The sequence below is a fragment of the Giraffa tippelskirchi genome, chromosome 11, assembly GCF_054371585.1.
Source record: "Giraffa tippelskirchi isolate mGirTip1 chromosome 11, T2T-mGirTip1v1.2.pri, whole genome shotgun sequence".
NCBI lineage: Eukaryota > Metazoa > Chordata > Mammalia > Artiodactyla > Giraffidae > Giraffa > Giraffa tippelskirchi.
In genome coordinates, this window is record NC_137285.1 from 83,266,620 (window position 1) to 83,279,403 (window position 12,784).

General features: G+C 38.2%; 1 protein-coding gene across 1 annotated transcript; it reads left to right on the forward strand.

Annotated features, from left to right (window-relative positions):
• The first annotated feature begins 986 nt into the window (after window positions 1-986).
• On the forward strand, window positions 987-12,242 carry MMP13 (matrix metallopeptidase 13). The gene is made up of 10 exons (XM_081538305.1): window positions 987-1,106; window positions 1,196-1,437; window positions 2,358-2,506; window positions 2,681-2,806; window positions 5,050-5,211; window positions 6,639-6,756; window positions 7,762-7,895; window positions 9,123-9,282; window positions 11,080-11,183; window positions 12,105-12,242. The coding sequence occupies exons 1-10, from the start codon at window positions 987-989 to the stop codon at window positions 12,203-12,205; spliced, it is 1,416 nt and encodes a 471-aa protein (XP_081394431.1). The 3' UTR covers window positions 12,206-12,242.
• The last annotated feature ends 542 nt before the right edge of the window (window positions 12,243-12,784 follow it).

Below are 12,784 nucleotides of genomic sequence, written 5' to 3' on the forward strand. Positions count from 1 at the left end.
GTCCTAGTTTTCCTGAGCCCTCCCAGAGCTTTGGGAACCAAGCAGCTCCAGTTTTGAGAAGATATCTGAGAATGGAGAGAGGAGAGGTCATATTCCATGGCAGCTAAAAACAAGAAGTCTTCAACCTACTGGTCGGGATTCAAATGCCAAGCAGTGGCGTTTTATTAACCATATCACCTTAAATGAGTATTTGACTTCTCAGTGTCTCAGATTATTCGTTTGTAAAGTGGGAAACAAGCCTTCCAACAGTACCTACTTCATAAGGCTGTTAAGAGATGACACCTTTTAAGTCTAGCCTGCAGTAATCCCTCAATATGTTAGCCATTATATTGTATTCCAATATATTGTATTCTAACACATCCTTCTATTTCTGCCTGGACCTGTAGGGAATTTGTGCAAGGCTCAATGTTGGTTGAGAGGTCACACCAGTGCTTTTAAATTCCAACCACAGCACTCAATCCCGTGATGAGTCTCTAAGCTTGGTTCTGGTCCAATTCTGCGGCCTTCGAGTATACATAATATTTACCTCTTAGGTGCTCTGGAAAAAACTCACCAGGTTATAAACATTCTGGAAACAAGATTAGGTTTCTCTTTATGGAAGTAAGTGTACTGTCTTGATAGTCTTATCAGAAAAAGTAAAAGTAGTTACTCTTCTGCAAAGGGGAAAATTTTTTGCCAAGTGAAGTGAAAATTTCACTCTCTGTTTCTTCCCACAATAGCCATAAATATGCTGAGGCTGTTATTTTGCAAGATGGTTTTTGAGACCCTGCTGAAAGCAGAGAAGCCCTCATATTATATTTCCCTCAAATTCTACCACAAACCACACTTCTTGGGAGGAAAAACAAAAGGCGCCATGTAAGCATGTTTACCTTTAACTGACTAGGAAGTTGAAACTTGTCCATAATTGATGACTCACCACCATAGGCCTATAAAAGTAAAGGTACTTGTCTGGGAAAGGCAGCTGCCTCCAGGCACGATCATCCAAGATGCACCCAAGTGTCCTGGCTGGCTTCCTCTTCTTTAGCTGGACGGCTTGTTGGTCCCTGCCCCTTCCCAGTGATGGAGATTCTGAAGATTTGTCCGAGGAAGACTTCCAGTTTGCAGAGGTAGAGTATTTTAACAATTCCAGTGATGTGATATACCTCACAAATGCCCTTCTCTTTTAAAAGAGGGTCATTTTGCTTTCTTTTTTTAGAACTACCTGAAATCATACTACTATCCTCAGAATCCTGCTGGAATCCTGAAGAAAACTGCAGCAAGCTCTGTGATTGACAGGCTTAGAGAAATGCAGTCATTTTTTGGCTTAGAGGTGACTGGCAGACTTGATGATAACACCTTAGACATCATGAAAAAACCAAGATGTGGGGTCCCTGATGTGGGTGAATACAATGTTTTTCCTCGAACTCTCAAGTGGTCCAAAATGAACTTAACCTACAGGTAAATCATAGACTATTCTTTCTTTAATATTTGTTGCTTTTTGTAATATCAAATGTCTAATTTTCAGCACAAGCTACAGATTACAGAACATGTGTGGTCCCATTGTTTTAAGTAGGTCTTAGATTTTAAACTTAAAATTAAGTAGGTCTAGGAGTGACTCTGGGATTCCTTGGTGGCTCAAATGGTAAAGGATCCACCTGCAATGCAGAGGACCTGGGTTCGATCCCTGGGTTGGGAAGATCCTCTGGAGGAGGGGATGGCAACCCACTCTAGTATTCCTGCCTTGAGAATCCCCATGGACAGAGGTGCCTGGCAGGCTACAGTCTTGGAGTTGCAAAGAGTCAGACCCGACTTAGCGGTTAAGCACAGAGCACACAGAGACAGGAGTAACTTTAATACTGTTGATGAGAATATCTTATAATATCTATTATATGTTTTTGTTGCATTAAGCCAGCATTATTGTTATTGCAAAACTAAATATGTTTCTTTCAGATATAAAATCAAAATAGAAGAGTAGTTTCAAGAAAATCTGAAAATGTAACAGTCATATTTATTATAACAGTGCTAAGAATAGAGAGTTTCACTCTCTCATGAACTTTACAGAACTATATCATTTGTTTAGTCCATAGTGACACAAAACTTTTAGCATGGCAGCCATATAAGTTTTAGTAAACATCTAAGTACTTTAAACTTTATATGCCAAAAATTTGGAGATACTCAAGTATCTAATCAAATTCTTCATGGCATTGTATGTCTTTGTATGACATCATAATTAACAAGTTATTTGAAACAATGGACCTCTAGTAGAACTTTTAGGGAAGCCATTGCATTATGAGTTGAAAAGCAGTACTCCAAGAAAATATATTCTAAAAGAGTTTTCACTTTCCAAAAATGTGATTCAAGCTTTTTCTCTTAAATAGAATTGTGAATTATACACCTGATCTGACTCATTCTGAAGTGGAAAAGGCCTTCAGAAAAGCCTTCAAGGTGTGGTCTGATGTGACACCTCTGAATTTTACCAGAATTCACAATGGCACTGCTGATATCATGATCTCTTTTGGAACTAAAGGTAATGATGCAGAATAATTTTTGAGCATTTTTATATTCTACTATTGGCTCCATTCTTTTATTCCTTCTTTCAGTTATTCATTAGTTTTTACAGAATTCAACAAAAACTCACCAAGCACCAGGGCTAGGCACTACTGGGTATAATTAGACTCTTAACTCTTGTTTTTGTGTGTAGAGCACGGTGACTTCTACCCGTTTGATGGACCTTCTGGGCTGTTGGCTCACGCTTTTCCTCCTGGACCAAATTATGGAGGAGATGCTCATTTTGATGATGATGAAACCTGGACAAGTAGTTCCAAAGGTAATATTTCTTATAAAGATAAAATTCATGCTTATCAGATCCCATTGAAAAGAAGTTAAGAAGCATATTGTAAATTATATTTGGTATTTGGCTATATTTTTCAAAAAAGTTTAATAAGTATAATCATCTTTTACTTAGTTTTTACAAATGGCATTTCTACAAGTCAATATGCAACATTTAAAATGAGCAAAATCTACTTCTTCTAGTGGCTTGAGGGATACTAGCTAACTCTGAATAGGATCAAAATGCTTTCTGTTAACCAAGGTGTTATTATTGACACCTCTGACATATGAAGAACTACAGTTTATTACAAATACAAATCTAAAAACTATACAAAACTAAAAACTAAATATGTAGATCATAAATAAGTTGGATGTGAGTTGAAATAGTTTTTTTATTTGTAGAAATATTAATGGCACAAATCTAGTCATATTTATAATCTCTGTTATATGATTACTTCTTTCGGAGAAGGCAATGGCACCCCACTCCAGTACTCTTGCCTGGAAAATCCCATGGATGGAGGAGCCTGGTAGGCTGCAGTCCATGGGGTCACTAAGAATCGAACTCGACTGAGCGACTTCACTTTCACTTTCCCCTTTCATGCATTGGAGAAGGAAATGGCAACCCACTCCAGTATTCTTGCCTGGCGAATCCCATGGATGGAGGAGCCTGGTAGGCTGCAGTCCATGAGGTCACTAAGAGTCGGACACGACTGAGCGACTTCACTTTCACTTTTCCCTTTCATGCACTGGAGAAGGAAATGGCAACCCACTCCAGTATTCTTGCCTGGAGAATCCCAGGGATGGGGAAGCCCGGTGGGCTGCCGCCTACGGGGTCGCACATAGTTGGACACTACTGACGCAACATAGCGGTAGCAGCAGCAGCATGATTACTTCTTTAGATTGTCTATACCACTATTTTTACAAATACCACTCTAGCAAATCAATATAGTTTCTTACTTCAGAAAGCATGAGACAAACCAGATTAAATTGTATTTACAAAAGCAAAATGAAACTGTTGACAGAATTCAGTCAGTAGTTGAATCTTCAAGGGTCAAAAGAATTGAGAATGCTAATTTAGGCAGAAAAACCAAATTATTCCAACAAGGACTTAATTTTGGAGCTATATGGACTCTTTATTGTGACAATTAGAGGGTAAGCCTCAAAAACATCTAGTCTTTATTATTCATTTAAAAAAAGGAATTATTTTTCCAAAAAGTAAAACTGGGCCTTGAATAATCAATGTCTCAAATGCCTATGCCGCCAATCTGTCTTTGGAGGGAAAGGTGGGAGTTTGCATATTTAAAGTCTGAATATTTCACAGGTAAGAATGGTTTTAGGAAGAAAGAGCAACACCTAGTACAACACCTAGTATTATTAAGACATAGTCACAGTAAGCCTCAGTCTTTGGTTCCTGGGTAAATTCTGGGTTTGATGAATGATCATGCTACAGTCTGCACAACTCACTAAGTTGTTTACATATTTTCTTCATGTATAGGCTATGATAGCAAAGGGTATTTAAGGTCAAACTGAAACCACTGGGTCCAGCTTTCATGTGTTTTTTTCTTTCAATATTTTATTTTTTTCCAATTTAAAATACCAGAAGGATCAAGAATTTGTGGGAAGAATGACTAGAGGAAATAATGTAAACACAGAGACACAGTAGTTTTCGACAGTAGAGGAAGGTTGGCCAATCGTGTCTAGAGTTTCCGCTTCTTTAAATTCTTGAGTCTAGAGATAAACTGGAAAGGAGCATTTGGTAGGAATTTGTTCCCAGGTAGATTCCTGGAGACTGTATTTAACGCATCCTCTATGCTTGGTTGTCATACCTTTGATTGCTGGCTCCTATTTAGATGATTTTCTAGGCAGCACCCTAGATATGTATCACCCTAATCTTTTCCCCCATGAGTTTCCATTTAAGGTCATCACTCTCTACTTTCCTTGCTGACATGAGAAAGCAAAGAGCAAATCAGGATTACTAGTGTCTTCACAATAAAACTTTATTGATTGCTAATCAATCTGTCGATAATCTTTGTAGGCAGCTGTAATCAAAGGATTACCAATTTATAATGATTAAATCAATGTTTTAAATCTTCCTTTAAGCAACTGAATATTAACTCTGAAAACTGAGTCAAATAGACAAGGAGAAATGACGACATAATAAATAGATGAAGAAAAGAGTATTTATTCTGTGAATTGGTCATTGGAGGACTTCGTTTTCTCAGTTCCTTTGTTTTCTTACAGGCTACAACTTGTTTCTTGTTGCTGCCCATGAGTTTGGCCATTCCTTGGGTCTGGACCACTCCAAGGACCCAGGAGCACTCATGTTTCCCATCTACACCTACACTGGCAAAAGCCACTTTATGCTTCCTGATGATGATGTCCAAGGGATTCAGTCTCTCTATGGTAACTATTGATCTATCAGCTTGACAGCAGAAGACATATACACATTTGTTTTCTAAATTATTAATGAATTTACCATTACCAATATTACTGTCCTGGTTTTGTTATTAACACCTGGAGAAGCACGCTCATTTTTTCTTTCAATATTAATCTACTTGCTCAAGTAGAAAATATTCCATTCCCCAAAGTTTTTGCAGAATGTAACTCCTTGTATTTGTATTTTATACATTGCAAGGTACATTTGATATACTGACGATACCTCTGACATAAGAAATGGCAATAATTTATTCTTCATTTGATGAATGAAGAAACTAAGGCTGTAGAGTTTAAATAGTATATCTACAGTAACACAGCTGCGTGAAACACAGCTAGATAGGAGCACAACTTTTGGGGTAGCTTTCAGAGGGAGAAAGTGAGATTTCAACCAGCTTTTATAAATTTTGGGTATTCTTTCAACTACTGCTGTTTACCACAGTAGAAACAATTCAAGTGGCCCATGGTAGTTTTTAACCAATATCTATAGTGAACATTTGTAAGAATTTCTTCCTTTATTTTCCTTCCAAATTTTCAATAATATTTACAAAATAATTAAACCGCAACCCGAACAAGCAAAAATACCTGCCATAAATAAAAGTAAAGCCGTAGTACACAGTCATCAGTGTCAACATTTCTAGAACACAGAGCTCAGAAAGCTGGGTGAGGCCAGCCCCAAGCTATTTTCTCTTCTGAACTGAAATCTACCTCAGTAGCTTGTGAAGGCAGAGGCAAGAATTTTGCAGTTTTTACTATTTCTACTATATCTTGGCTGAGGGCCTTAACGACAGGACTAATAGGATACAGGTAGTGAAAAAGTTCAGAATGATTTCACGTCTTGCAATCCTCTTGCACTCATGTGAGCTGGTTGGAGAGTTACCTACAAGCTGCAAGTCATACCAGAGCGGCCGAAGGCCGGCTTTTCACTGAGATACAGACGCACTGTGATAAACTCTAAAGCAAGATAAGCTGAGGCTGGCAGCTGGAGAGCCAGAGAAAGAGCCCAAAGGAGGGCTCCCACAGAGATGACGTGCCTCCAGAAATGGCTGTGAGAGGAATGTGTTTCTCAGGAGAAGTCTGTGAATAGGTTGTGCAAAGCATGGGGAAAGCTTCCCCAAAGTCTCTTGCTCCCCCAGCCCATTTCTATCACCAGCCTCAAGAAAGCTGAATTGAAGCTGAGATGATTTTCAAGGGTCTTTAAAGTTGAAAACAGAAGGGGAAGTCCCACAGGCAAGACCCTGGTAGCCCTGGAGGAAGGAGTAGGATTACAGGTTCTTTGGCGCATTACGTGGGAGGTGGCAGGACCCACTGCCCTCCCTGGATGAAACCCTTCCCGCTCTCCATTGGTAGGACCAGGTCATCCTCAGTCACTTCCTTAACTCATTTCATGACTGCAGGTCCAGGAGATGAAGACCCCAACTCTAAACATCCGAAAACGCCGGACAAATGTGACCCTTCCTTATCCCTTGACGCCATTACCAGTCTCCGTGGAGAAACACTGATCTTTAAAGACAGGTACTCTTGGTATTATTTTATGAAAACTGCATATAACAAACATTTCTGAAGTCATGTCTGAGATTGCCAAAACATCTGGTCAAAATTCCAAAGGAGGTGAAGTTAGTAAAAATAATAGACCTTTGGACAGTTTATTTACATATATGAGATGAAATAAAATAACTGATGGATAAACATTTTACTTTTCAATGGACAAGCTTGGCATTGTATAGCTTTCTTTTACATCTTTGGTTGTAGTTTTTCTTATAAAAATAACCAAATAAATATAGGAATACAATTTATTTATTTTAAAAAAACACAATAATTAAAATCAATTACTAAATTAGTAAGTTGTTACTCATAATTTCATGTGAATTTCTTTTCGTATGGAAAAGGAACGGAAACTTTGGTTCTGGTAACATATGAGCATGTTACAGCCTAAATCTATAGGTGATGAAAAATGAAGTACTAATTTTTAATTTTGATACTGTTTTAATATCCTTATTTGTTCCTTTACTCATTAATTCATTGTTGAATTATCTGTTACTTGTCTGTATTATTCTCTCATCTGTGATCCAATAGCATTCCTTTCTCTTCTATTATAGCTCTAATTTCATTTTGCTCCAGTATTTTCTCTTGTATCAGATTCCCCAGGCCATGAGATCTTGGAAGCATAGTTTGTGTCAGTCATGGTTTCTTTCCAGAGTCCAACACAGTGCCTGGCATATTTGCTTGCCACTTGCAAGATATGCAAAACTGACAAAGAATGATCCCAGCCCACAAAGGACTTGGAGCCTTCACAGAGGCTCTGTGAGATTTTTAGATTTCAGTATTTAGGCTAGAGTTAAGACAGAAAGCATTTGTTTAGCTGGCATTTAAAGGGAAGTGGAAACCTTGCCCCTTCACAGGCAGTAGGGAATGGTTGCGTCTGGCTTATCTGTATTGATGTGGAGACAAGTGGCTAGCGGGATAGAAACGCTGCACTCAAAGAAATGATGCAAACTCTGTGTTTTACTTTTGTGTCAGATTCTTCTGGCGGCTGCATCCTCAGCAGGTTGAAGCAGAGCTGTTTTTAACAAAATCATTTTGGCCAGAACTTCCCAACCGTATAGATGCTGCCTATGAGCACCCTTCCCATGACCTTATCTTCATCTTTAGAGGTAAGATTTCCACCGGCGAAACTTCGATTATGCCTGGAACAGGCAGCGATGAACTTTAGCTACCAGAGATTTAATGAAATGATTATTGTCAAAGATATATCTAAATTAAGAATCAAGTATAACAAAATGGAAACCAGAAAGCACCTGAAACCTTTCTGAAACCAAGTGTCCACTGAAGCGGTGCGTCCTCAGGTTTGACAAGTAAAATGGCCACATTACTGCTCACACTCACTCTCTGATTCTCTTAGTTCCTCTCAAAAATGGTTTGCTGAGAAAATGTGATAACAATGTACATTTTTAACAATTCAAAAAAAATTATCCATAATCCCTCCTTCTGAAAGGTCAATTTATTTTCTCACTTTATTATCTAGTCCCTAATCATATGTAAAACATATATTAAACATTTTCATTCATAGTATGTATGCATCTTAATAATTTACTTGTTCCCTTGACACAGGTTCCCAAATTGCTATTCCAGCTTCATGATCATAATTTGTATTAGCTACATAGATCCTACTAATGCTGTTTCTATTATGTGACTATTATATTGAATGGTATAATGAAGTTCGGAGAAGGCAATGGCACCCCACTCCAGTACTCTTGCCTGGAAAATCCCATGGACGGAGGAGCCTGGTAGGCTACAGTCCATGGGGTCGCTGAGAGTCGGACACGACTGAGCGACTTCACTTTCACTTTTCCCTTTCATGCACTGGAGAAGGAAATGGCAACCCACTCCAGTATTCTTGCCTGGAGAATCCCAGGGACAGGGGAGCCTGGTGGGCTGCTGTCTGTGGGGTCGCACAGAGTCGGACACGACTGAAGCGACTTAGCAGCAGCAGCAGCAGCATAATGAAGTTACTTTTCAGAGAAGAAACTTTTGTACCAGTATAAAACTTGAGTTTTCAATCTAATTTCCTGTTCCTACTGTGCTGCTCATTTCTGTAGAAATCTTAATATATTTTTAACCCAGCTCCAAGCTTAATATTCAAAGTTAATAGTCAAACTGATTATAATATTCCACTGGCTATGCTTACATTTAGGAAATTAGGATCTTAATTTTTGAAGAACACTCATACTTTGGTGTTTCTTAAACTCGGTGACCACACACATTGACTAATTTATTTATAAATGTGTAAAATGATTTTCTCTTTGCTAAAGTAAAGGCCTACATATGTGAGTTTTAATAGAGTCCCTTGAATAATAAAACGATTCTTTCACTTATTCTAGGCAGAAAATTTTGGGCACTTAGTGGTTATGATATTCTGGAAGATTATCCCAAAAAAATATCTGAACTGGGATTTCCCAAAGACGTTAAAAAGATCAGCGCAGCCCTTCACTTTGAGAATTCAGGGAAGACGCTCTTCTTCTCAGAAAACCAAGTCTGGAGGTATGGCAGCCGTGTTCACCCTGCATCATGTGTAAGAGGGCGAAGTGAGCCTCGGGCACCTCCTCTTGCTTAAAATTATTATCTCATGCATTACTTTAAATGTCAAACCAGTCATTCTTTTATGTTCCACGCCAGCTCCTGCAGGTCGCCCCTAAGATAGGCATGTCAAAGTCTCAAGCCTTCTTGAAAAATACACGTGCAATTCCCACCCCTTCTGGGCCACGCTTTTCTTTCTTAGTCATTTGTTCTACATAAGCCATGGCAAAACTGTCTCTCGGATTTTGACATGTTCATTTCATCTGTCTCCTGGATTCTCTTTCTTGTCATCATCTCCTAATCTCCATGCAACTCCATCTTCAGTGGCCAGAGGGAACACAAGAATATGTACAGGATAAGACTGAGGGAGAGAGGGCCACACTTTCTAGTCTGTTGATCCAGTGCAGGGGTTGGCCAGGAAGCTGCTAGGTTTATACCTTGTAAAGCCAGATCCTTGTGAAAACCAAGTAGAACTGGCCTACCTGAAACATGTGTAGAGCTTAAGGCAGCATTGACATTGGCAATGTTTGTGAACCCAAGTCAAGTCAGGGATGATTATCTCATAGGTATCCAAAACTTGGAATTTTTTAAATGGTAGCTTTACTTCCTCTACACACACACACTCACACACACACACACACACACACGCAGGCATGTGTCCACATACACACTCCTGTATATATCATCTTTACCTTTTGGCTTCTTATTTCTGATAATGACACTCACAACTTTAAATACGACTGTTAAATCCTACTATCTAGGTTCTACCTGGTCTGGTGTTTCTGTCCCTTTATCCTATATGAGGTCTGTGGTTGGTCAAGATGGACTGCTTACCATCTCTCAAATGCTTTGTGCTTTTATCTCCACATAACCTTCCCTTATACAATTTTCTTTGCTAGAGGTCTTTCCCTACATTTATCCTCTTGAAATTCTCTCCGTTGTTTAAAGTTAATTTGAAATACCATTTTATGTACAGTCCTTCTTGATCACCCCATTCAAAGGCTATCTCCCTTCTCACGTAATTCCCATGACATCTCATGTGTATTCTCTCATGATGTTTAGCCCCTATTGCCGAGTGTTATAATTTCATCTGTATATGTCTTAGCCTTCTTGATGGTCCAATGATTCTTAGCTTTTTCCTATTGGAATGTACCTCAAGAATATAAAACACTCATCAGTAACAGTAGGAAGAGTGTATCATGGAAGGTTGTTCTCCTAGGTTGATTTCAGAATGTGTTTGGTTGGCTGGAGTGTGAGTGTGTGCTGGGGGAGAGGAGTGTGGAATATATAGTTATGGGAGGATAAATCTATGCTCCCCACCCTCACTTTATTACTACCATTTGCCTCTGTAACTTCCTTGTGTAGAAACTGACCCCTAAACAGTTTTGTATCCATGACTGCTTAGCAAGTTGTCTTACACACAGTGAGAGATCAGTTGACAATTGTTCAACGCAGAAACATACACTAAAAATGCTTTCCTAATAACATACTTTTAAAACAGATGTACAAATTTTGAAGTGGAAATGAGTTTATAACCATCTTTATAAACAGGGCCTTTAGGCAAGTCAAAATACTCACCAGGTATCTACTGTATACTCAGTATTATAATTCTTATTTTTTTAAAAAAACTACCAGATGTTTTGAATGGACTTAAAAATTGGAAACTTCGTCAGTTTTGAAAGTTGCCATTATATCCACTGTATTATTTCTAAAGTAATTTACCTACTACCCACTAAAGAGCTTCTTTTTCTTATTATATAGCTATGATGACACTCACCATGTGATGGATAAAGACTACCCCAGACTCATAGAAGAGGTCTTCCCAGGAATTGGTGGTAAAGTAGATGCTGTCTACCAGAAAAATGGTAACTATTTCACCGATCTTAATGGAGAGCTTCTGTAGCCCCTCAGTTAGAACTTAGGTTCACTAATAAAAACCTTGTATAATTAAGGGATTACTTATTGTGACTACTTATACAGTCAGCAAACAAAAATTAATATGCTTACAATTAATGAGAGCTTAACTTAATGACTGCTAGTTCTATGAATAAAAGATGCCAAATCTTAAACATGACTTTAAATTTAAAGATACTGAGGGCTTCCCTGGTGGCTCAGATGGTAAAGGATCCACCTACAATGTGGGAGACCTGGGTTCAATCCCTGGGTTGGGAAGATCCCCTGGAGGAGGGCATGGCAACCCACTCCAGTATTCTTGCCTGGAGAATCCCCATGGACAGAAGGGCCAGGCGGGCTACAGTCAGTGGGGTCGCAAAGAGTCAGATACAACTGAGCAACTAAGCACAGCACACAAGATGCGACAAGTATTTCCATGATTAAAATCAGGAATGAATTGGGGAGTATTTTATATATGAAGACAAATAACATAATAAATAAAAAATGTTTTTTGCTTTAATTGTGGAAAAGGACATTATCTCTAACTTACAACAAATAACCATTATCAATAACTCAAGCATTTGGGGGCATTCCCTGGAGGTCTAGACTGTGCTTTCACTGCTTGGCACGGCCAAAAAAGAAAATTCAATCCTCAAAACTGGAACTCATGCCACAACAGCAATTAATTTGAGGTGACATTTTAGGAGAGCTAGAAACCTTTATCCATTTCCCCCTCTTTAAATTATAAGCAATGCATTAAAGCATTAGTGGTGTTTATAAAGGTAGGCATTGAAATGTTTAAAAAAGTGAATCTAACAGATTGAGCTTTTAATGTTAGCTAGAGTAAAACTTTATTTTCAAACTCTGAAATCTTTTTGGTCTTTTTCTTATAGGTTATATCTATTTTTTCAATGGACCCATACAGTTTGAATACAGCATCTGGAGTAACCGTATTGTTCGAGTCATGCCAACAAATTCCTTATTGTGGTGTTAAAAATGTTTTTAAAGTATTGTTATTTAAATCCTGGAAAGCATTTGAGATGATACTTCCAGACATTTCGGGGGTGAGTTATGGGAGAAGGAGAGATATCAGGGGAAAGCTTAGTTCTGTGAACGAGCTTCAGTAAGTTATCTTTGACTATTTAGTATCTATACAACTATGCGTGGCAGGAACCACATTGTATTTTAAAGTCATGAAATTCATTATCTCGATGAATCATTTAATTCTTGTGTGCTATGTAGAAGCAGTAGTTGACAACATTTCCATCAAAAATGAGATATATGGTGCGTCAAAGTTACTTAACATATTATTTATAAGAAAACTTTGCAAAGACATAAAAGCAAATACATTTATCTAATTAATGGTTTATCTTTACTAAATGTTATAAAATAGTATGAAAATGAAATTTGGGGGTAACATATGACATCCATACACAAAAATAAACCAAACGGAAATGGCTGCAGTAAATACATTTTAGACAACTTTCTAAAGAAATATTTGGATTTTTGCACTAAAAATATTTGGATCTACATGCCCCTCTTCATACAGACACTAAGGAAACATCAAAGTCAC

What these genes read in the sequence shown, in the direction of transcription:
- MMP13 (XM_081538305.1), top strand. Translation starts at nt 987, where the DNA reads ATGCACCCAAGTGTCCTGGCTGGCTTCCTCTTCTTTAGCTGGACGGCT. An exon ending in AAGACTTCCAGTTTGCAGAG is followed by an intron (nt 1,107 to 1,195) that starts GTAGAGTATTTT and finishes TTCTTTTTTTAG; the next exon opens with AACTACCTGAAATCATACTA. An exon ending in AGGGATTCAGTCTCTCTATG is followed by an intron (nt 5,212 to 6,638) that starts GTAACTATTGAT and finishes TCATGACTGCAG; the next exon opens with GTCCAGGAGATGAAGACCCC.